At 43.2% G+C, this 25,952-nt stretch overlaps 1 protein-coding gene and 1 long non-coding RNA gene across 2 annotated transcripts in view; one reads left to right on the top strand and one right to left on the bottom strand.

Moving 5' to 3' along the window:
* LOC140069029 (sodium-coupled monocarboxylate transporter 2-like) overlaps positions 1–4,156 on the top strand; it is a 34,750-nt gene extending 30,594 nt beyond the window's left edge. Inside the window, exons 14-15 of the mRNA XM_072114367.1 lie at positions 1,618–1,751; positions 3,703–4,156. Coding sequence (XP_071970468.1) covers positions 1,618–1,751; positions 3,703–3,858 — 290 coding nt within the window. The 3' untranslated portion in view covers positions 3,859–4,156. The remainder of the gene's footprint in view (positions 1–1,617; positions 1,752–3,702) is intronic.
* Positions 4,157–7,170: 3,014 nt separating this feature from the next.
* On the bottom strand, positions 7,171–24,288 carry LOC140069028 (uncharacterized). Its single transcript, XR_011848682.1, has 3 exons — positions 24,087–24,288; positions 23,587–23,692; positions 7,171–7,379 (listed from the first exon to the last, which is right to left on the bottom strand). It is a non-coding gene; the product is annotated as an uncharacterized lncRNA (long non-coding RNA).
* Between the last annotated feature and the right edge of the window lie 1,664 nt (positions 24,289–25,952).

Genomic DNA, 25,952 nt, shown 5'->3' with positions numbered 1-25,952 from the left:
CCGCACGTGCGTCACGTTCTTGTGGGCTCAGTTTTTACGACTTTCACTCTTTGCTCCAAATAACATGCCTACTTTATTCTTTGGTTCGGTGCGATCGCGGTGATACCAAATTTATACAGGTTTTATTGTGTTTTAATACATTTTCAAAAATTAAACGAATGTGTACAAAAAAGAAAAAAATTTTTTGCCATCTTCTGACACTAATAACTTTTTCATACTTTGGCGCACGGAGATGTTTGAGGGGTCATTTTTTGCGAAATGAGGCGACGTTTTCATTGCTACTGTTTTGAGGTCTGTGCAACATTTTGATCATTTTTTATTTAATTTTTTATGTTATGTAAAAAGGTGTAAAAGTCGCATTTCGGACATTTGGGCGCCATTTCCCGCCTCGGAGGTCACCGCCGCCTGTAACCGTTTTTATATTTTGATAGATCGGGCATTTTGGGACGCGGCGATACCTAATATGTTTGTGATTTTTACTGTTTATTATGTTTTATATCAGTTCTAGGGAAAGGGGGGTGATTTGAACTTTTAATATTTTATTAATTTTTTTTTATTTTTTAAACTTTTTTTTTTCTTTTTTTTTCACTATCTTTTAGACCATCTAGGGTACATTAACCCTAGATGGTCAGATCGCTGCTACCATATACTGCAATACTTCTGTATTGCAATATATGGCATTTTTGCAGCACATTCATTACAATGAGCCACTGGCTCATTGTAACGAATATGCAGCTGCCAGATAGCCTCGTGTCAAAAGAAGACACGAGGCTACCATGGCAACTGATCGCCGCCCCCCGATGACGTTCGGGGGCGTGGCAATCGGAAAAAAGATGGCGGCGCCCACGCGCCGCCGTCTTTTAAACGCCGCCGGCGACTTTGCCGGCGGCGTTTAGGGGGTTAATAGCCGCGATCGGTGCAAGCACCGACCGCGGTTATTAGCGGTGGGGGTTTTGTGCAAAATGCAAAAACCCCCACCTCTGTATGAAGAGGACTCAGCCCGTGAGCCCTCTTCATACATCCCTTATACCTCTGCGCCGTAGAGCTACGGCGCAGAGCGTTAAGGGGTTAAAGGAAATCTACCACCAAGATGAAGGATTGTAAACCAAGCACACTGACATACTGGTGTGTGTCCCTTCTGGCAAGATACACTTTTGCTTAAGTTCCTCATGCCCATGTCTTTAAAAATTAAGCAAATGATAGTGAGGGGCTCCAGTGTCCATTTAAACATATGGAGCTAGGGAGCCCCTCAGGCTCATTTGGATAATTTTTAAATCCTTTTTGTGTAAAAACCAGGACATAAGAAGCTAAAAGAATGGCAGATCCTGCCAGAGGGGGTACACACCAGTATGTCAGTGTGTTTGGTTTACAATCCTTCATCCTGGTGGTAGATTTCCTTTAAGGTCTTCTTTTTCATAGACTTGAGGTATATTACATTCCAAATATATGATATATTTCTACAGAGTAATGGAGATCAATGACTATGTGAGAAGAGAAGCCTTTCATAATGGAGGGCTGATCCTTAGGATCCTCAGATGACCCAACACCAAAATGATAAGTCATCAATATCCCACAATCCCCTTCTAATGCTTCATGTCTTGTGAATGTGTTCTGCAGGTCATGAGCATGGCAGGAATATTAAACCACTATTCATCAGGCCAGTCTGCAATCTTGTCTGCTTCTGGTCAGATAAGTACAAGAAGAAGTGTTGGTGTGGTGTTCCCCATGATGAAGAAGTCGAAGTAGAGCTGGTAAGTACGGTGGCTCAGTGGTTAGCCTTACAGTCTTGCAGTGCTGGGTTTCTGGGTTCAAGTCTCATCCAGGTCAACATCTGCAAAGAGTTTGCATGTTCTCTCCATTTTTGCCTGGGTTTCCTCTGGGTCCTCCGGTTTCCTCCCGCACTCCAAAACATACTGGTAGGCTGATTAGATTATGAGCCCCATTGGGGACAGAGTCTGATATGGCAAGCTCTGTGCAGCGCTGCATAATCTGTGTGCGCTATATAAATAAATAATAATTATTATTATAAGTAGTTATGTGTATACAGTCAGAAAACTGTGCTTTAAATAGTAGTACAAGTAAAGAAAGACCTTTTTTCTCCACCACCTTTGGCCTTTATGTTCCTCCCTCCTTATTGTTTTTTTAGCGCGGAATCTTTCCCAAATTTTGTCTTGCTAGCAAGATGGAGAGAAGCTTGAGGTGAGAAAAAGCCTCCTATTTGCCCAATATACTACTTACATTTGTTTTGGTGAGGACTTTCATGCGAGTTTACAAGCGGTTGTGACCCTAAACCGCTGCAGACAGTGTCCATTGTAATGATAGGAAGAGGATTCGGATACATCTTACTGTGTGCTCATACAGTGGGATATGTTGCCCTGTCCCACCCCTCCCCCCTGAAACTGAGAGGAGCCATTGGCTGCAGAGAATGTTTAGGGTGTTTCCCCTGTGATGTCACTGTCCTTATATGGACAGTGACTGGGGTCCTACCTGACTGTACGTTCAGCGGAGGCAGGAAGGGGCCGTAGTACTTTGCATCCGTCCCCCATTGCCTCCCATGGCCTCCAAGGAGCAAATACATCACTCAGCTGGAGGGAGCAGGATGAAAAGGCCTTCGCTAGCTGCTTCTTTCCATACTTTATTTTCAACAGACACAGTACAGACGCAGTCAAATATCATGTCCCCAATATGTCCCCATTTGTGATACGAGGAGTATATCACAAAAACAAAGTGTGAATGTAGCCCTATTTATTGTCCCTGGAGATCTGTATAATCATACATTTGTTGTGTTTATTATTAGTAGCAGCAGGACTGTGAAAAATGCATTTAAACATTGATTGTTCAGGATTGTAGCTGCACTTCTTACTCCCAAATATCTTACCTTCCCCCACTAATTTCAATAGGAATGAAGTAATACTTCATAGATTAGCGGATAACCTCCTCAATGTAGGGCCAATGGGACCACCAACAATTCATAAGAGGACAAAGAGGAGGGTAGTGTGGACTCCCTACCAGATCCACCAAAGTTAATGTATCATGAGGAGTACAAATCGGGGGATAACTTATTTAAAACTTAGCTTTTAATTAAATTATTAAGATAGGAAAGTGCAATTTATCATAAAATGAGAAAAAGGAGTAACTCCGAATGGAGCAATATGGATGCCAACCACCAAGGGCTCAATAATGGGGCACATTTACTTACCCGGCCCTGTCGGATCCCCGCTGTGCATTGTCCGACGATCATTGACTCTGGTGCGATTCAATAAGATCGTGCGCCCGATATCCTGCATGTGTCGCTTCCCCGCTCAGGTCCGACGGAGTTCACCTTCTTCTTCCTGGTGCATGTAAGTGCTTGGTTTTGCGACACAATTTAAATGTTAAATCCCGCGCTCAGTCTGAATCTGTTGGATTGTCCGACGGCCCGCCCCTCCCCCCCCCCCCCCTACAGGAGGCACACAATGACATTATTGAGCCCTTGGCGGTTGGCATCCGTATTGCTCCATTCGGAGTTGCCACTTTTTCTTATTTTATGATATATTGCACATTCCTATCTTAATAATTTAATTTAAAGCTAAATTTTAAATAAGTTTTCCACTGATTTATACTCCTCACCAACACTTGATAGAACAGGGGATCCTTCCCTCAACCTGAATGGAGCAGCAGGTCTGAGCCTAAATGTATTAACACATTTGCTTTCTTTTTAAGGATGACGCTACTTGGGAGAAAGATGTTACAATGAATTCAATTAAAGAAAAAGGAATAAAAAACCCATACGATAAAGTTTTCACCCTGAAACCACAACCTGGTTATGATGCGGAAGAGAAATCCTACACAAACACAGAGCAAGAAAGTCGCATGTAGAGAAATGATTGTTTGTCAGTGTATACAGTGTATATAGCGCCCATTGTCCATCCCGCCACAGTCATTACAAATATTACTCACTTATCAGTAGCCTCTTTATACACCTGCGGTATTGTGCGGTATATTGCGGTATAGTATTTATCCATTTTTATTCATCATGTGTTTGGTGAGTGTAATATACAGGACACTGGACAAACCATGGACTTCATTGTAAGATTATTGTTTTTTGCATAAAAGAAACCTAGCATCAGGAACACACTGCCTGAGATATTCCTGATGGTAGGCACCTTTCTATCTACTAAGCCCTGCACTGCACATTTTACCTATCCTTCATGCAGATGAACTTCAGATACTACAGGGGTGTGGAGTTGCCCGAACGAACGCCGGGGGCTAAGGCTACACCTCTCCCCTGTAGCCTCTGGAGTCTTACCTCCCTGTGCGTCCCCTGCTGCGCTCTTCGGTTATTCAGCCTGTGCCGACGCATGTGAAATAATTCGGCTTGCTGCCTAAAAATACAAGAAGTGACTGCGCATGCGTGGGCACAAACTTAATAGCGGAAAAGCGTTTCGGGACTGTGTACAGAGGTAAGACGTAAGGTGTCAGGTAAGGCGTGGTGAAGCCTTAGACCCCAGCGCTCGGCCAGGCTACTCCACGCCCCCGTAGCCTCTGAAGTTCATCTGCATAAAGGTATAGGATAGTTAAAGTTTTTAGTTAGTTTTGGTTAAAAGTTTAGATAAAGGCAGTGTAGGGCTCAGTAGACAGAACAGGAGACAGAATACCTCAATGTATTCCTGAAGGTTTCCATCAATAATTCTTATTTTTAGTTTAGCATTTATGGGTATTTTTGGGATGGGAATATTGATGCTTTGTTGTGCAATGAGTAGAGGATTGTACACCGGAGCTCATTAAGAGTTCCTTATTAACATACCCACTTTTAGGGTAAAAATGAAGAATTTATTTACAAAAGAATCACCTCCAAAGTCATATGCAAATAATCGAAAAAGATTCACTCCCCCAGACTGTGCAGTTTGCCTCATGAGTGTGCAGGGTGCGGCAGATTATTGAATACTGGGGCGCGGTCTTCAATTATCTGGTGCCCCCTGCACTACTTGGGAAGTGTGCACCATCTTTTTTTAGGTGCACCTTCAACATAGAGGGGCGCATTTACAATGGACCTTGCACCAGTTTTCTGTCGCACTTTGCACGTTCTTTCATGTGCAAACTGCTTGCACGTGTATTTAAGAAGTGTCTGAGCCACATTTGTGTCGCGCAGGACTGTATTGTGTTGTGGCTGCACTATTCTTTACGCAACACAAATTTCATCACTGAATTGGGCGTTGTGGTGCACAGTTGGACCATGTGCCAGATTTAACATGCAAAGTCCAACTAAAGTAAAATATAACTAAAGATAGGAGCATATGAAAGGGATGCGCTCCCTACAGCCCCTCCGCGTGACTAATTTCAGGCTGGAAGGGACTCATTTCAGCTCATTTGCATATGACTTTGGAAGAAATGTTTTTATAGATAAACGTGCGGGTTGTAACTTAACAGGGGAATGCTAAAAACTATATTTTATACCCTGGCTGAGGGTGTTTATAGTTTGGTGACAAAAATGCTGGTGAACGGTTCCCTTTAAAGGGAACCTGTCACAGGAATGTCATTTTTAGCTGGGGACAGGTTCCAATGGCCTATGCTATCCAGATTTTGAGAAAGGTCTTTGTCAGCATTCTGAATCATTTCAGTAGTTTATATAAGTTTAGTTCACATTACCTGGTCCCCTGCCAGCAGCGTGTGGTAAGACTAATCCCTTCCCTCCCCTGCCAGTCAATGTGAGCAGACAGGGGAGGGATGGGGATGGTGTGAAGGAGAGGAAAGATGAATGAGGAGACACAGGCTGCAGCTGCCCATGCCCTGGGACTCACCGCACACTTCTGACAGGGGACGTAATGTGAAATAAACTTTTAGAAACTACTGAAATGATTCAGAATGCTGACAAAAGCATATTTAAAAACAGCTTCGCATCAGCTATTGGGACATGTCAACAGCTAAAAATTTCCTTCCTGGTGACAGGTTCGCTTTAAGTGAAGACTTTATTGATGTACTGTATAAAGTAATCCAGGAAAGAATAGCACAATACAATCTGTGACTTGGATTGGGGTCCTTTTTTTGGAATGTCATATGTTGCATGCCAACACCCAAAGCTGATATTCAAAGATAGTGGTTACTGAATGATAGAAGCCGAATAGACGTCCTCCAGTGATGAGGTGCATCAGGCTTTCATACCCCTTTACCCTCATACACTTCTGTGACCTGTGTGTGTACATGGATTTACAACATTACCCAAAGAGTGGAATTTTAGTGTGTTCCTAGTCATTGTGAAGTAAATTATAGGGGTAGAATTATTAACAATGAATCCTTTGGCTGTGTAACGTGGCCTGTCCATTGTTTACCTTGATCTAGCTCAATGTAGAAGGGCAGAATAGGATAATGAGGTCTTAACTTGATCACAAATGAAAGTTCATCAAAACTCTGTTGTATGAAAATGACCAGAACATTCTTAGAAGACAACTGTCTGTCTTGTTCATGTAGGGTCAAAATATTAGTGGTTTATAGTTATTTTCCTGTCTAGCACTTCTAGTCCATAGAGTAGGCAAAATATGGCCACTTACTGTCACCAATAAACATAATTCAGACTTATTATTGATTGTTTTTTACTTGTTTTTTTATTATCATTTTTTTTCTTTTTGTTACTGGAACAAAATCAGGTGGAGGTGGTCTGGAACACGGTAAGATTGGCAATAAAACACTGCACCGGTAGAGCACATGGTAGAAATGGAGACTGAGGGCAAATGATCAAAAAGTCATTGGAGGATGAGTATTCTGGCACAAGGACATGGCGGAGAAGGAGGGGTCTGCTATATATTTGAATGAGAAGGCACGTTTAGAGAAAGAGTGGTCTGGCACATGGATACGTTGGAGAAGTGGTGCTCTGGAACATGAAGGAGATAGAAAAGTAGTGGCCAAGCACATGGAAAAGAAGTAGAAGTGATCTGGCACATGGTAGGATTGGAGAAGGAGTGATTTAGAAAATGGGAGAGTTGGAGAAGGAATAGTCTTAAACATGAAGGAGATGGAGAAGGATTGTTCTGGCACATGGTAAAGGTATTCTTCACAAAGTGCCAACAGCAATTTAAGCAGTAACTTATTGCTTCCTTCTCAGTCACAGCTTTCGATCGTATTGGCATCCTGAGGACACCAATAAGGTAGATAGAAGAAGTTGAAATTCAGATTATTTTTGTAGTTTCCCTCCAGGGTCCATGAACAGGAAGAATCCAGGGGCCCTGAGTAGGAGCTCTAATGATAATCCAACCATGTACACACCTCCTCACTCCTCCAGAAGTCCCATACTACTAAGCACGGTCCATCCTGGAATGGCAGGAGTAGGCCTTGATTCCTGTCTGGAAAACTCTATACTGGGGTAACAGCCTGGGTGCCCAGTGAGAGGGCTCTTAGTACCACCTCTGCCAAGTGGGAAAAAAAGACAAATTAAAAATAAGTTGAGCATAACAAGAAACAAACAAAATAAAAAAATATATGAGGTTTTCCAGTTTTTGCCAGATTCCCAGTACATTGTATGAATTATTAAATTGCGTACAATGGGACACATTTACTTAGAAAGTCGGAAATTGCACTGAAAGTAGTTTGCCTGTGTATAATGCTGCGTGCGGCGATTCAATAATATCGTGCGCCTGAAATCATGAACCTGTAGCTTCCCCGCACTGGCCCGACACAGTTCACCATCTTTTCTGTGGTGCAACTTAAACACATGGCGTGCAACACAATTTGATTGTTAAATATAGCGCTCGGTCCAAATCAGACGGATCGTCAGATGACACGCCCCCTAATTTGCGCCACATGGAGACAGCACAGCTGCGTCACAAAAGGGTCACGTGCGGAACAATCCCAGCGCACACACTTCTTAAATACCTGTGCAAGGCGTTTTATCCGTGAAGAACATGTACAGTCCGACTAAAGTGCAGCCCCAATGGGGGTCATTTACGAAGGGCCCGATTCGCGTTTTCCCGACGTGTTACCCGAATATTTCCGATTTGCGCCCGATTTTCCCTGAATTGCCCCTGGATTTTGGCGCACGCGATCGGATTGTGGCGCATCGGCGCTGGCATGCACGCAACGAGAACCCGACGGATTCGGAAAAACCGCCGCATTTAAAAAAAAAAAAAGTGGCGCGGGACTCGCGCTTACCTTCACCAGGTATAGGCCGGTGAACTTCAGTGCATTCCGGGGGAACTTCAGCGCAGCAGCGCCACCTGGTGGACGGCAGAGGAACTACCTTAGTGAATCCCGGCCGAATCCACCGTAGAGAACGCGCCGCTGGATCGCGAACGGACCGGGTAAGTAAATCTGCCCCAATATGTCCCACAAGCCCACATTTGGCACATTGGGGCTTATTTACTAAGGGTCAGCAGATCGCACTTTCGTCGGATTTTCGTAATTTTTCTGAATTTGGGCTGCTGTGACTGGTATTTAACTGGGGGTTGTGTTACACGAGATCAGATTGCGGCGCAGCTGCGCTGCATCCATGCAACAGAAATTGGGGGCAGGCCGTCGGACGATCCGACTGATTCAGACTGAGCACCGGATTTAAGATTCAAATTGTGTCGCAGGACAATGCACTTACATGCACCGGGAAGAAGAAGGAGAACTCCGTCGGACCTGAGCGGAGAAGCGACACATGCAGGATATCAGGCGCACGATCGTAGTGAATGGCGGCACTTTCGGGGATCGCGCTGGACAGGTAAGTAAATGTCCCCCATTAAATGCAAAATGGAGAGATAACAATGGAAATGCCAAAAAGAAAAAGGGGATCAGTAAAGAGAAAACAATTATTGCACACAAAACAATGGGCCACATGTATCACTCGTTTTTTCTGTTGTTTTTGCGCCTTTTCATTCAGGCGCACCGTTTTTGCGCCATTTTTGCGATTAAACGTCAAATTAGCCGCGCAGCTAAAATAACCAGCTTTCCCTCATCTATCGTTCAATTCCAGATGTTTTGCTGCGCCTAATGATATTCATCACGTGCGACTTTTGCATTTAGGCGCAAAAACGGGCGCAAAAACACTCCAGCCCGAAGGTGGCGTTATCTGAGAAGAAAGCACTGAGCCCCTTTGCAGAAGAGCTCATTTCTAGCAGCAGAGCTCAGCCAGACACTGGAACATATAATAGATACATTAGATACATTACAGACAGGAGCTGCAGACTCTATTTACAGTTCATCACCTTCTATTTACAAAACATTCTGCAAAACGCTGAGCTCACAGCAAGAGCAAGAGAAGTTTGCACAAGTTTGCAGAAGTTTGCAGAATGTTGCAGATACGACATACAAGTGTCCCCCATGTAATTCTGCACAGTGTCTGAGGGGATATTGTGCAGAATTACAGGGGTGCAGCAGGAGACCAGCACTGGGGGATCCCCTCTAGGAGAAGCCACTGCTGAGGAGGTCACTGGGTGCTGGGTGTCACACACCTGGGTGCTGCTGTGAGTGTTATCTTCATTCTGGGCTGCGGGAGAAGCAGACAGGAGCTTGTAGCAGGATCACATGTAAGTGCCCGAATCTAACATTGCGCCTAAACTGTGTTAAAGTAAAGTGATTAATAAGAGGCAGAAAATATACTTATCACAGTTGGTTGTAGCTTGTGATAATTCTGGCAAAACAGTGCGCCTGAATTTAGGCGCAACTACTACACTTAGGCGCACAAAAGTGATAAATGTGGCCCAAGGTTGCTAAAAAATAGAAAATTTACAACTTCTTGGGCCACATTTATCACTTTTGTGCGCCTAAGTGTAGTAGTTGCGCCTAAATTCGGGCGCACTGTTTTGCCAGAATTATCACAAGCTACAACCAACTGTGATAAGTATATTTTCTGCCTCTTATTAATCACTTTACTTTAACACAGTTTAGGCGCAATGTTAGATTCGGGCACTTACATGTGATCCTGCTACAAGCTCCTCTCTGCTTCTCCCACAGCCCAGAATGAAGATAACACTCACAGCAGCACCCAGGTGTGTGACACCCTGCACCCAGTGACCTCCTCAGCAGCACCCAGGTGTGTGACACCCAGCACCCAGTGATCTCCTCAGCAGGGGCTTCTCCTGGAGGGGATCCCCCAGTGCTGTTCTCCTGCTGCACCCCTGTAATTCTGCACAGTATCCCCCTCAGATATTGTGCAGAATTACATGGGGGACACTTGTTTGTAGTATCTGCAAACTTCTGCAAGCTTCTGCAAACTTGTGCAAACTTCTCTTGCTCTTGCTGTGAGCTCAGCGTTTTGCAGATTGTTTTGTAAATAGAAGGTGATGAAGTGTAAATAGAGTCTGCAGCTCCTGTCTGCAGAGTATCTCATGTATCTATTATATGTTCCAGTGTCTGCAGAGTATCTAATGTATCTATTATATGTTCCAGTGTCTGCAGTGTATCTAATGTATCTATTATATGTTCCAGTGTCTGCAGTGTATCTAATGTATCTATTATATGTTCCAGTGTCTGGCTGAGCTTTGCTGCTAGAAATGGGCTGTTCTGCAAAGGGGCTCAGTGCTTTCTTCTCAGATAACGCCACCTTCGGGCTGGAGTGTTTTTGCGCCCGTTTTTGCGCCTAAATGCAAAAGTTGCACGTGATGAATATCATTAGGCGCAGCAAAACATCTGGAATTGAACGATAGATGAGGGAAAGGTGGTTATTTTAGCTGCGCGGCTAATTTGACGTTTAATCGCAAAAATGGCGCAAAAACGGTGCGCCTAAACGAAAAGGCGCAGAAACAACAGAAAAAACAAGTGATAAATGTGGCCCCTTATGTACTAAGAAACCGACTAATAACTTCCTTTGTAACCATTCTGCCTGCTGTACTCTCCCTTCACCACGAGATGGAGACATTTAGCCAAGTTTTGAATTCCCAACCAAGTAAGGAACAATTTACTACACACTGACAGGAGTAAACAAGCCGATATTTCAGAAGCCGCCCTGCATTATTTATGTCCCATTCTGATAGCGTTTCTTCTTCTCTCGCTATAAAACAAGAATAGGAAAAGACCATTATAATTCCTCGCCAAATTGTTTCATGTAAATATCGATTAAACTGCTGCACGAGAGTTCAAGGGGTTTTCCATTTGGGGTAAGAAGAACTTCATCATTTTGTAGTGAAAAAGTTTCACATCTTTCAAATATTTCTTTCTTTTTCATTTTTTTTTTTTTTTTTTTTTTTTTTTTTTTTTTTTTTTTACATTTTAAACATTTTATTGAAGAGAAGAGAAGCATACATGTAATAGACCGTTATCTGGTCTGACAGCATACAAAATACTTTTTTGACACATACATGGAATGATGGAAATCCACGCGGACAGATATAAGAAAAGTCTCGATGTGCCAAATCACAATTTCTCTGTCCTTAAACGATCAATAGTTTGGCTTTTATAAGATAACTGTTATCGGCTCAAAGCAGTATATTTTCTCAATGTAAAGTCTCTCGGCGTTTTCTGTGTTTCCAAAGTATATTCTGTGTTCTTCTCACATAAAAATAGGTCATAATAAGTACAAACAGTAAACAGTAAACATACAAATCATAAACCAGGGGTGTATAACTGTGCCCATCTATGTCAGAGGTAGGGTTATTTTTATTCCTGGAAGTAGCTAGAGGTTGTCCAGACATCCCATTGTCTTGTGAATGTTGGAAGGGAATTGTGTTGGTATGAGAGCGCTTTCTCAAATGCGTAGTTTGAGTTGACCTGGGTAGTGACCTCCTGCAAGGAGGGACATGCCGATTCCTTCCAGTGCCTTGTCAGGATCAATTTAGTTGACATCAGTATATGTGCCACTACTGTTCTAACTTTAGGGGAAAGTTTGTCTACATCGATAAGAAGAAGGGATTTCTCCGGTGAATCCAGATTTTCCTTAACTCCTAGCTTGGCTAATATAGTTAGGGCCCCCTTCCATAGTGTACGGATCTTAGGACATGACCATAGTGTGTGGATTAGAGTACCTTTTTGACCACATAATCTCCAGCAGCCTGGGGGTGTAGATGGGAATATCTTATGCAGGCGTGAGGGGGTAAAGTACCATCTCATTTGAGATTTGATTATAGCTTCCTGGTGCGCCACACAGCGGAAGGAGGCATGTGTGAGCACCATTGATTTTTGCCACTGTGTGATAGATAAGGAGCTGTCCAGATCCCTTTCCCAACGGGACATGTACGGGAGTTTAGTAAGCTCATTCCTATTGCTTAATAAAGAGTAAAAAAGGGTTATTCCCTTCTTTTTCAATATAGTATTTTGTAGGTATTTAAGCACTGGCTTATGAATATTTAAAGCTTTCGGGTCATTATAACGTAGAAAGCTCCTAATCTTCATAAAGTTGAAGATTTCCTTCTCTGGTACACCCGCCTTTTGAGTCAGCTCCTTAAAAGGGGAGATTTCATCTCCATCCATTATATCTGCTAGAGTTTTTAGGCCACATGCTCGCCAGTGAGATAAGTCAAGCTCTGGTATTCTGTATTCCAAGTATTCTAAAGGTATTATGTGTAGAGGGAGTTTGACTTTGTCTGTTTCTGTCGCTATCAGTTTCTGCCAGGCTGAGTCTGACGCTATTATCATAGCGAGTTTAGATGGATTAGGAGTTTTATGCCATATGCCATCTAAGAGGCGGAACATCAGGGGCTGACTACTAAAGCTACTCTCTAGCTCTCTCCAGGTCATGCTTATTTCTTCATTCCACCAGAAATATATCTGATCTAGGACTGCTGCTAAATAGTAATCTTTGAGATCTGGAACACTGAGTCCTCCTACCTCTTTTGGTTTTGTTAAAATCTTATGGGCTACTCTAGGTTTGTTATTGTGCCAGATAAATTTACTGAGTTGTACTCTTACAGTGTTGAAAAAAGATTCTGGGAGGGGGATGGGGATAGTTCTAAATAAATATAGGAATTTGGGGAGTATCATCATTTTATATGTTGCGATGCGCCCACACCAAGAAAGGATGTGTTTAGAGTAGTCTGTCAATTCTTTGTGTATTTTTGTTATAAGAGGGAGAAAGTTTGAGTTATATAGTTCTGTGGTCGGAAAAGTAAGTTCTATTCCTAAGTAGGTAACTTGTTTTGTTTGCCAGTCTAGACTGAATTGAGATTTCAGTCTAGTGATAATATCAGGTGACATGTTCACTGGAAGGATCTGGGATTTAGTCTTGTTAATTTTATAGTATGACAGCGTACCGTATATTTGAGCTAATTGAAAAATACATGGTAGGGATTTTTCTGGAGATGTAGACATTAATATGATGTCATCCGCAAATAGTGCGATTTTATGTTCCTGGTCTCCTACTTTTATACCTGCTATGTCTGGGTGTGCTCGTATGGCTTCTGCAAAGGGCTCAATTGATATCACAAAAATGATGGGTGAGAGGGGACATCCTTGGCGGGTGCCATTCGACAGGGTGAACTTATCTGAGAGAGTGCTGTTTACAAAGACCCTAGCTGATGGTGCAGAGTACAGTGCTTTAATAGCCATAAACATATGGCCTTCTATTCCAAATTTGTGTAAGGTCATAAATATATACTCCCAGTTCACCCTGTCGAATGCTTTCTCCGCGTCGATTGTTAAAAAGGTGGCTGGGGTTTTCCTAATTTGGCATATCTGCATAAGATTAATCAGCCTGCGTGTATTATCAGAAGCTTGTCGATTTGGGGTGAAACCTGCCTGGTCTGATAAGATTAGGAAGGGGAGGATTTTCTTGAGCCTGTTGGCTAAAAGTTTGGCATATAGTTTAACGTCCTCGTTCAGCAAAGAGATAGGTCGATAATTTGCTGTGTTATCTGTAGACTTGCCTGGCTTTGGAATGGTGACTATTAATGCCTCAAGCATCCTGTCCGGGAATGCTCCTTGTGTTGCTGCTTCTTTATATATTCTACATAAATATGGTGTTAATGCTTGGGAGAATTTTTTATAAAACGCTCCCGGGAGTCCATCAGGGCCAGGGGATTTGTTACTTTGCAAAGATTTTATTGTCTTAGCAATTTCTGCTTCCGATATTGGGGCGTTCAAAGAGGTTAACTGTTCTGGAGATACTTTTGGAAGGGAAAGTTTGTCTAAAAATTTCTGTATTTCAGTTTGGGAGGGGACCCTAGTGCCGTTATTTTCTCTGAGATTGTACAATTCAGAATAGAATGACATGAAAGCATTTGCAATATCTCTAGGGGCAATAATTTTTTCCCCTGTCTGTGGATGGTGAAGAAATGGTATTTTTGATTTAAGTGCTCTTTGTTTAAGCCTTCTAGCAAGCATGGATCCAGCTTTTTGGTCCTGTGAGTAGAATCGTATCTTTAATTTCTGGAGTGAGTGGGTGTATGTATGCAACATGAGGTTTCTTAAGTGGAGACGTAGTTTATTTAATTCTAGGATTAAAGCTTGTGAGAAGGTCCTTTTATTCTGAGCTTCTAGAAGTTGTATTTTTAATAGGGTATCATTTATTTCCTTATTTCTTTTTTTTTTAATCGCACTGCCTATAGCGATAAATTCTCCCTGGGCAAACCCTTTCATCATGATCCAGATGGAGAAAATATTAGCTTCCCCGTTGTCATTAAATCTCAAAAACTCTCGGAGAGCATTTTCCATACGGGCCGAATGTATTGTCTGGGAAACTGAAGACATGTTAGCTCTCCATATAAAATCGTTATGGTCAGAGAATTTATCCATAATCTTGATTTGAATTGGCGCGTGATCTGACCAATGGATTGTCCCTATTTCAGAAGAGATAACTTGATCTATCATTCGTCTATCTACTATTATGGAGTCAATGCGTGAATAAGTCTTATGCCTGGGAGAAAAATACGTATAATCCCTTTCTGTTGCATGCTGAATGCGCCAGATATCATGAAAATCGTTTTCCCAGAGCAGGCGGTTAAGAGTAAAAGATCTGGGAGGAGTAGTTGAAGTAGTATCCATCTGAGGGTGATTTATTGAGTTAAAATCACCACACATTATTAAGAAGCCCTGTTTGACTGTTGATAGTTTTTTAAAAAGTTTTTTTAGGAAAGGTCCCTGCTTGGTGTTAGGTGCATAAATATTAACTATTGTGTACTGTAAGTTATTTATCTTGCAAACTAGAATAATATAACGGCTATGAGGATCTATAATGGATCTTTGTATATCTAACGTTAAAGAGGATCTTAAAGCAATGAGGACTCCCCTTTTTTTTTATGGAAGGAGGAAGAGATTATATGCGGAAAAGACGCATGGGAGATTTTAGGAGGATTAGAGGAGCAAATATGGGTCTCCTGCAAGCAGACGATGTCTCCCTTCTGCCTCTTCACCTCATTCCATAACTGTGACCTTTTGAAAGGACTATTAAGCCCCTTTACATTCAATGAGAGTACAGATAGTGCCATAGGAAATATTTAGAAACATGCTATATGGTAGGTTTTTGTTCTTCTTATTAAGCAATGGTTTCTTTAGGACAACCTTAGTGGATATTATGCAATAGTGACATGGGCAAACAATACAAAACAGTTTAACTATGCATAAGAACATAAGGGTAAACATGAGATTTCGTACCCGTTTCAGGTAGGTACCACACTGGGGGTAAATTGTCCTTGTGGAAACGTAAGGACATTGAGGTCGGCTCCACCACCTTTTCTTTACTCAGGTATGTCCCTTCATTCTCCATTCCGGGTCTAGACGCTTGAGGTTGCTTGTGGATGCTGTTTGCTGAGGATCAGGTCTGGGGATTCCCCAGGAGTCCAATGCAGCCATACCTTCTTCAATGTTGCTTATTGCGACGATTCTATTTTGCCTTTTGACGAGAATTTTAGTGGGGAAGCCCCACCTGTAGGGGATGTCATTCGCTCTCAGTATAGTAGTAATAGGGGCAAAGCCCTTTCTTGCTTGGAGGGTGGCCGCTGACAAATCTGTGAAGAGCTTGATGGAATCATAAGGTGCTGGGAGTTTGGCTAGTTTTCTGGATTGCGCAAGTAATTGGTCTTTAACATGGTAGAATGTAAATCTAGCCAGAGTGTCACGAGGAATTGTATCTGGCAGGTTATCCGGTTTAGGCACTCTGTGAGCACGGTCAATGCTTAGCTCGTAATCCGCAAGATCAGGGGTGAGAGATTTGGTTAATTGCTGGACATACGTTTTAAGCTGTGAAGCCAGGATAGTCTCAGGAATGCCTCTTATCTTGACGTTGTTACGTCTGTCCCTGTCTTCATTGTTGATAAGTTTTGCCTGAATAGCTGAGACTGATGCCTCTACTGCGTTGTGAGCATCAACCAGCTCATTATGTGATTCAACAAAGGATGCTAGCTTATCTTCAGTGTGTGACACTCTTTCCCCCAAATCAGTGACCAAGCTCTGAATAGGTTTGATAAGAGTAGACAGATCAGTGTGCAGGGAGGATCGCAGTGCCATCAGCATAGACATAAGTGTGTGTTCAGACACAGTTTTGTCTGAGGCTTGGAAAGTGGCAAAAAAATCAGGCTGGTGAGAAGATATAGCATTCACCTGGTAATGTTGTGCTGATTCCTGTTTCTTAGCCCGTTGCTTTGCTGGGCTGTTGGTAGCTGAGTGGGAATCTTCAGCCTCTTGCCGGGGAGATGCTGAGGCCAGTGAGTTCTCCTCTGAGTGGAGGAGCAGCGGTGGCATGCTGCAATCCTCCTCTGTTTGAGCAGGAGAGGGGACAGCTGGTGCTCGGATGGGGCCAGAATCAAGGCTCCAGCGCTCCGGAACGTCAAAGGAGGCTGGTGAGTTGCTGCCCGAAGGTAGACCTACTCGTGTCTTGCGCTGAGGCAGAGCGCTGTGCGTCGCGCCACTGCCTGCTGAGGTCCGGACCGCGGCGCCATCTTGCCTCCTCGTGGTGCCGCGCGGCGGGTCTGGAGGAAAATAGTGCCCAATCTGCCGTCCTCCTGATTCTTTAGCCCCCCGTTTTCTCCCTGCGGAGGAGGGTAGGGAGCTGGGTGTTTTGCTGGGCATTGTGCCCTCTGGTCGCCTATCTAGCTGGTAGATCGCGGTAGTGGAGCCGGAGCACTCTCCTTACGCGGCCATCTTACACGGCAGCCAGGCCACGCCCCCTTTCTTTTTCATTTTTAACCGTTTACAGTGTTCTACATTTCCAGAAGCCGTACGGCAAATCTGATCAAATCTTATACAGTGAATCTTATACAGACCACCCAATTATGTGCAGAAAAATGGTCTTTTAAAGGGGACGGTCTTCTTATAAGGGGCTCAATTTATAAGGGGACACTGTCTGTGTCTGGAGAAAACAAGGTTTAATCACCAGAGGCGACAGGGCTTTTTTACTATGAGAACTGTCAATCTGTGGAATAGCCTGCCTCAGGCGCTGGTCACAGCAGGGACAGCAGAGAGCTTCAAGAAGGGTCTAGATGTCTTTTTACACCTAAATAACATTGATGGTTATGTTATATAGAATTGTTTCCCCTAAATCCCTTCCTCATCCAATTCCTTCCCTTCCTTGGTTCAACTTCATGGACAAGTGTCTTTTTTAAACCATATAAACATAGGGCCACATTTATCACTTTTGTGCGCCTAAGTGTAGTAGTTGCGCCTAAATTCTGGCGCACTGTTTTGCCAGAATTATCACAAGCTACAACCATCTGTGATAAGTATATTTTCTGCCTCTTATTAATCACTTTACTTTACCACAGTTTAGGCGCAGTTTAGGCGCAATGTTAGATTCGGGCACTTACATGTCATCCTGCTACAAGCTCCTCTCTGCTTCTCCCGCAGCCCAGAATGAAGATAACACTCACAGCAGCACCCAGGTGTGTGACACCCTGCACCCAGTGACCTCCTCAGCAGGGGCTTCTCCTGGAGGGGATCCCCCAGTGCTGGTCTCCTGCTGCACCCCTGTAATTCTGCACAATATCCCCCTCAGACACTGTGCAGAATTACATGGGGGACACTTGTATGTAGTATCTGCAAACTTCTGCAAACTTCTCTTCTCTCTTGCTCTGAGCTCAGGTTTTGCAGAATGTTTTGTAAATAGAAGGTGATGAACTGTAAATAGAGTCTGCAGCTCCTGTCTGCAGTGTATCTAATGTATCTATTATATGTTCCAGTGTCTGGCTGAGCTTTGCTGCTAGAAATGAGCTCTTCTGCAAAGGGGCTCAGTGCTTTCTTCTCAGATAACGCCACCTTCGAGCTGGAGTGTTTTTGCGCCCGTTTTTGCGCCTAAATGCAAAAGTCGCACGTGATGAATATCATTAGGCGCAGCAAAACATCTGGAATTGAACGATAGATGAGGGAAAGGTGGTTATTTTTGCTGCGCGGCTAATTTGACGTTTAATCGCAAAAATTGTGCAAAAACGGTGCGCCTGAATGAAAAGGCGCAAAAACAACAGAAAAAACAAGTGATAAATGTGGCCCATAGACTATAATGGGGAAAAAATTGATCATGGAAAAATATGGTCTGTTAGAGAAGGGGGTCTTTTCAAAGGGGTGGTCTTACTATTTTATATACATGAACACTTTATAATCAGCAGAATAGGGATGTGTATTCTCCTTGAATATCTCTGAATATGCCCTTGCATGGCACAGCACTACCCATAAAACACCTATTCCTAAGGGACAAGTATAAAGCACATGAGTTTGCATTCCATTTCTCCTCTATTACCAATTAAATTTTTTTTAATCCTATCTAGAAGAATCGGGTGTATTATATGGGCCCCACTGATCTCTGGGGCACCAATCAATTACATAGGTTGCATTATGGGTAAATATCAATCAATATATCATATTATTAATCAATATATTATCAATCATGTTATCAATCAATATATCAAAAATATCATATCAATCTTGTTTTGTTAAAGTGGTCTCCTAACCTTAAACTGATCATGGAGTGTGCTGGACATGAGAGGGAGCTGGGCATCAAGTATTATTTTGCTACAGCAATCCCGCAGGAGAAAGGAAGTATTAAGCCCCTTCTACACTGGCGTTTTTCACGCGCGAGTTCTGCGCGTGCATTTGACGCGCAGAACTCGCATTGCACTCTGTCCCATTGTATTCAATGGGTCTTTCTCCATTAGCGTTGTTTTTAACGCGCGTGCTTGCGTTCGTTTACACGCGCGTCAAAATCGCAGCATGCTCTATTTTTGCGTTTTTCACGCCCCATTCAAGTCTATGGAGATGCATCAAGAACGCATTGCACTCGCAATCATTGCAAGTGCAATGCGAGTGCAATGCGTTTTAAACGTAAGGGTTGCTAGGTGACCAGAATAACATTATTTCCCCTGCTCGCGATCGAGCATTTAATTAAAAAAACACAATGAAGAACAGTGAAGAATAGAATAAAATCATTGTACACAGTGAACACAGTGACCACAGGATCATTTAAGATAAAAACACAGTGCAGAACACAGTGCAGAATAGATTACAGATGTTCGGCACATCTGCTTACTTGTCGGGAGATACGCGCGGAACGGCGCGAACAAAATAGCATGTGAAGAACAATATATATGTGTGAAGAACACATTGCAGATGTATTTAAACATCTGCAATGTGTTCTTCACACACATATATATTGTTCTTCACATACTATTTTGTTCGCGCCGTTCCGCGCGTATCTCCCGACAAGTAAGCAGATGTGCCGAACATCTGTAATCTATTCTGCACTGTGTTCTGCACTGTGTTTTTATCTTAAATGATCCTGTGTTCACTGTGTTCACTGTGTACAATGATTTTATTCTATTCTTCACTGTTCTTCACATCTGCTAAATTGTCGGGAGATAATATACGCGCGGAACAGTGAAGAATAGATCGCAGATGTTTGCAATTTATCAGAAGACATTATTTTTCAATTAAATAACACATTTTAATCCCAAACCATGGTCCCTTTGAAAAATGCTCGAGTCTCCCATTGAATCGCGCGTGAAAAATGCGCCGAAAACGCGAAAAAACGCTAACAACACGCGCGTGAAAAACGCTAAAACGCTAATTACTCCAAGTAAAAATGGAACAAAAATGCAGCCAAAAACGTCAGTTTTTCACGCATTGCACCCTGACGTGAAACGCAACGCTTGTGTGGAAGAGGCCTTACACTACTCTATCAGTCAACTGTCTATGTCAGTGATGGGCAACCTTTTGAGCTTGGTGTGTCAAAATTCGCCAAAAAACCGAGCATAACTCGGGTGGTCCGTCACCTTGACAAAAAAAACATAATTTTGTGATATTTATAGTATAATTATTTAACTTCTAGGGTACTTTAATCCTAGGTTGTGTGAATGATCCTACCATGTACTGCCATACTACAGTATGGCAGTATATGGGGATTTTCCACATCATCTATTTATTACAATGTGCTGGACAATCTCTCAGCCTCCCGGCTACTGCCCCTGGGCGTGTAGGAGCCAAGGATGAAACTTAACTCTCCGGTGGCCGCGTGTCACTGAAAATGGCTATGCGTGTCAGCACTGACACGCGTGTCATAGGTTGGCCATCACTGGTCTATGTAATGCACAGATGTGCTGGGTAGGGATGAGGGAACCTGTTCTGGGTCTTGTTTGTTAAGTTTGGCCAAACTCAAACCTCAAAGTTTAAATACCCAAACCCAAATGCTCACTCAGCAACAGTCGTGCTGGTACTGATCATGGGTGATACTTTTAGTTGCCACAGGCAAGGCCACCAGCGGTGCTGATGTCATCAGTGAGTAGCGATGCTTGGGATATGCCGGCATACACACAGCACCAGCATTTAAAGAGTTAACTCCCGCAATCGGTGGCTGTGACAATCAGGTCCCCTCATCCATTCCGGGTTCATCCCTAGTGTTGGGTCCTCCAGATGACGTTGGTGGCTTTGGTACTTGAAATAAGCTTTTTACATTTTTTTTTTAAGTTTATGCTTAATTTCTTACCCAAACTTTTACTTTTACTTTTATCTCCTCTTAAAAAATACATTCACATCCAGCAATGCCCAACAATGTTTGCTGAAATCGTTGTAATTTACGGCATGTGAAGTGTTTCATCTCTCACCATAGAGCGCTAAGATCAATCTGTGAAGACCAAATGCAGAAATCCCAGACTTTAAGATTAACTACAAGCTACAAGTCACTTTACTTATTGTAACTGAAACGGAGCTAGAAATAACATAAACCAAAAAGATTGATAGATCTAGAACACAGATCCTTCTACTGAAAGTACATACAGTAAAGAAAAAGATCTCAGGACTTATATCCGCACTGCTGTATTCAATAGAGAAATGAGGTTTCCCATGGAGAATCCTTTGATTGTGGTGGGTCTGGTTACACTTTTGCCTACAGCGGCCTCTGCAGGAGAGATGTAGCATTGCATGTCGGAGATCCATGTGATACATGGGTGCATTATTTCTATCAAAGTGGTGATCTGCTGCCCACTCTGCCCCCACTTTATGGTAGATGTCTTCAAGTGATTGCACCAATCTAGTCATCAATCATTTTGTCCAATAATGAACACATAAAAGACACATAAATGACACTAGGAGAAGAGCAGAATTATGACGTGGGTCACAACATTGGTGTACGGAACTGAAAGTATTGAAGGTTTGTGTATGGTACTGAACCTCAACCCCAGTAAATACTACACAAAACCTATGAGCAGGGGTAACACTGTTTTTTGGAAGAAAGTAGACTATCTTACTATCTATAAAAGTCGCTCTGCGTTACATATTTCCTAAGCCACGGAGACAACGAAGATACATTTTTGATGGCAACAGCTAATTGTCTGGGATCATGCAGTTACATTTATTTACCCAATTCTTAACTTCACTAATATCCGTCATTGCTGCAAAGTTGCCCCCTCCCCTTCCAACAGGATGTATCCATGGGCTAATGGTATATAAGTTAGACTCTGTCCTTGATTGTGGGTAGTGTCTTTCCACAAACCCCCTGTAAAGAGACACGTTGTAGTAGAGCCAGTCTTTCAGTGCCTCTTCAAGGGAATGATCTATGCTCTCTAACCACCTAGTGGTTGGAGGTCTTGATCAATGCCCAGAGGATCATCCAAGGCACCAAGATGCTTCCACCAAATCCAGCTGCCCATGCAGCAGAGCTCATCCTGCTCCTCTACAAAAAGGATACAGATTCCTGCCACACAGAAACCTCTGTTTCTGGGCTGAAGATATTATTACCACAGCCAGCCATTGAGAGATCTGCCATTTCTCCTTTAAATTTGTAACCGGCCTTTTACCCAGTTTGCTTCACCCTGCTGGCCCACGACAAAGAGTGAATGAGGACTACTTTAGGACATAGTACTACCGTGACACAAGAGTTAGGTGGCAGCCAAACCAGCCACTCCATTCCTTGCCCACAGGCTACACTTTCACACCTCTACATATACATGGGCCTGTCAGACACTGGCGTGCGGTCATTGCAGTAGCACCGGCGTATGACAACTCATATGATAATTCATAATCTTAAATCGTAATCTCTGGACACTTGAAAAATCCCACACGTCTACTGTGTATTAAAGATAAAAAGCAAAACTCCTTGGGTGAAAACAATTGATTTTATGATTCCCTTAATCTTTTCCTTATGATAACATCTCGAGGAAGCTGTTGTCATTTCAATTACGTAGAAATCTTACAACTCCAGCATAAAGAAATATAAGTAAGAATTCTTCCATTATCACAGTCTGCAGTAAGGTAAGTGCCAGTGGGAAAATGTTATCGATGGGGAAATACAATCCATTTATCTCCAAAATCTAAATTTCTCAACTTTTATAGAATCACGTCTGTAGACGCTATTGATTTTCTTCCTTGAAAGTTATATTCGACGCATTGGCCATTTTACTTGAGAACACAATTTGTAAACGTGTCTGCGGTGATACGACGAGGGTGAAAGATAGACCCTGGTGCTACTGTATGATGGAATGGTCCTGCCGGGCTTTGAATATTGCTAAGACTTGATGAAGATCAATAGTCCCACCTTGAAATAATATGGCCAAATCCATTTCAAAATTTCGAAGCGACCTATTCAACCGTGACCTTTTGAGAGTGTACCAAGTGCCGGTTCAAGAAGTGGCCAGAACACAACTTGTAGAAAACAACTTGGGATAGATGATACTTGGGTTAAAAAAAGAGAGGAGTTCTAGAATCTTTCAGAGTGTAGAGAAAATTGGCAGAAATATAGACTGCCAAGAATTTATGGAGATGAGCGGAACCAATGGGAAAGCAACAGCAGCCCCTGTTTCCTCACAACACGCCCAAATTTACCCAAACTTCTGAACTCCCCATAATGTTCACAGTTTGTAGATGGAGCTGTTCTTGTACCATGTTTTTGTAACAGGTACTGAAACCCAAAGACAGAGGGGCACATTTACTTACCCGGCAGCTGGAGTTCCCCAAAAGTGCATTGTCAGACTCCAATGCTCTGTGCCGCGATTCACTAAGATCGTGCGCCCGATATCCTGCATGTGTCGCTTCCCCACTCAGGTCCGCCGGACTTCACCTTCTTCTTCCTGGTGCATGTAAGTGCATTGTCGGCCTGCCCCCCAATTTCTGTCGAATGAAAGCCAGTGCAGCTGCACCACAATCTGATCTCGTGTGACACAACCCCTAGTTAAATACCTGTCACAGCGGCGCAAATCCTGAAAACTTCGAAAATCCAACGAAAGTGTGATCCGCGGACCCTTAGTAAATAAGCTCCAGAATGTTAAGTGTAAAAGCAATCTGTGTATTCACCAATTATGTAGAGGGACTGTAAATATAGACCTAAAGACTACTGTGGGGGATGTCCACCATATTCATCTTGAAGACTACTTGGAGGCCTTGGAGTTAGTGGAGGAGACTAGAAGAAAGAAACATAAAACAGGAACCCTAAGAACCCATCCACATGGCCGAGGGCCTGATACACATTATACACAATATATACATTATACACTCCTATATACACATTATACACACATTGTATACTCATATACACACATTATATACATAATACACACATTATATACTCATATATACATTATACACTCATTAAACACACATCATACACTTATTATACACTTTATACATACACATTATACAATCACACACACACATTAGATACTTATAAATACATTACACACTCATCATACATACACACATTATACACTGATATATACACCACATACCCTGATTTATATACATCATACACTCATATATACACATATCATATACATTTACACCCCCTGCACACTTACACTTGTATTCCCTGGAAGTAGCGTTCAGTTATATTGTCACAGGCCCTGGAGCTGGTTACATCCCAGGAGACATTGTGCAGTCAGAGGGGCAGAAGTATAAGGCAGGTAGTGGTTGTCACTAGATCCTGCTCGCAGCTCAGCAGCCCCGGGCCCCAGGAGAGCTGCTCCCAGGCCGGGGGTCTGCAGGTCACATAGATAATGCAGCCGGGTGACAGGACAGGATGTTACCCGAAGTGTCTCCTGCCGCTGCCCTCCTCTGCCCCTCCCCCTCCCGGCATTTCTACACTGAGCAGCAGCTCAGCATGAAGTTCTGCAGCATGAAACATGTGCTGTGCAGGCACATCGTCCATTCTATAGTTCGTATGGCAGGTCGGATCCGGGCCCTCTGAGAGGCGGGGCCCCGTAGCGGCTGCTACGTCTCCTACCGCGGTAGTTACGCCACTGCCGAGGGGCCAGTGATATGGGCATACAATTTGTGGGCGTATCACGGCCCCAATAGAGGTTTATGGCACCTGGTCACGTTGTGGTGAACACACAGGGACAAATTTACTTACCTGGTCCTGTTGCGATCCCCGATTCGGATGGTCCGACAAAGATGAAGTCCGGCGCGATTCACGGAGTTCCCACATGTGTCGCTTCCCACGCCGAGGTCCGCCAGAGTTCACCTTCTTCTACCCGGTGCTTGTAAGTGCGTGTCTTGCGACACAATTCAAAATGTTAAATCCCGCGCCTAGCCCAAATCCGTCGGGTTGTCTGACGGCCCACCTAATTTGTGTCGCGTGCAAGCCGGCGACGATGCGTCAAAATCCAATCGCGTGCACCAAAATCCCCTGTTAAATGTGGTGCAAAACAGAAATCGTCAGGAAACCCGGCCAAAATTCGCTCCGCGGACCCTTTGTAAACGAGCCCCACCCTGTCTCCCTGCACTGTGACCAATCTGGACGGCCGCCACACAAAATATAAGAAATGTCCTATATTTTGCTGAAATGTATCAGTGGACGCTCAGCTTACTGTGGAGAGGTGTTGGGTGAGGACTTCTCCCTCCTACCCCCAGCAGTGTGCTTGGCCTGGCGATCACACGTTTGTGTGCATGAGCCCTTAGAATGATATAACTGTGAAAAATATGATGTCCCCTTATCTCTGTGAGATATCCCACCCCAGGCGATAGATTACAACGAGAGAAGGCAGCTGACACCTGATGGAGGCTCTCATGTCCGCTTTTGTCTGCTGCGTCAGGTGCCAGAACTCTACAGTATGTTTTATTAACCAGTAATGGGAAATTCGAAAATTTTAAAAAAAAGTCTGAGAAGTTTTAACCTCAAATGTAAAATGTTTTTGCTGGGACTGGATCTTCTGCTAGGTTCTGGCTGGTACTGATGATGTTTTTGTGGCTCTTTGTGGCCAAGTAGAGATGAGCGAACTTTAGCTTCATGGTCATCTGTTCGGCAGCTCCTCTTAAGCTGGACATATTATTTGATGGGATAGCACCTAGAAGCTGTGATTGGGCAGGTGGACATTTGGTGGACACAACTGTCCAATCAAGGTCATGCCTAGTTGAAAGGGGCCCAAGCAGCCCATCAATCTTTATGTCCAGGTTAGCCGGAGCTGCTGAACAGAGGACACCAAAGCTAAAGTTTGGATCCAATAATCTCTAGTCATAAGGACCTAATAGATGGAGATCCTCTTCCAAAGCTTTTCATTGCCTGGAAAAAATTTGGGTCAATGGACCCGGTTATTATGATCGGTGCAGGTCTTTAAAAAAGAACTACTCATTTAACCTTGTATCAGCGCAAATAATCTTTTTCTACTGCTATATAACATGATGGTATTACCGACATGTAATACATGTAAGAGCATGTACCCACA

The sequence above is a fragment of the Engystomops pustulosus genome, chromosome 7 (genome assembly GCF_040894005.1).
Source record: "Engystomops pustulosus chromosome 7, aEngPut4.maternal, whole genome shotgun sequence".
Classification (NCBI taxonomy): domain Eukaryota; kingdom Metazoa; phylum Chordata; class Amphibia; order Anura; family Leptodactylidae; genus Engystomops; species Engystomops pustulosus.
The sequence above is the reverse complement of the archived record's forward strand: the minus strand, read 5'-3'. Positions and strand labels throughout refer to the sequence as shown.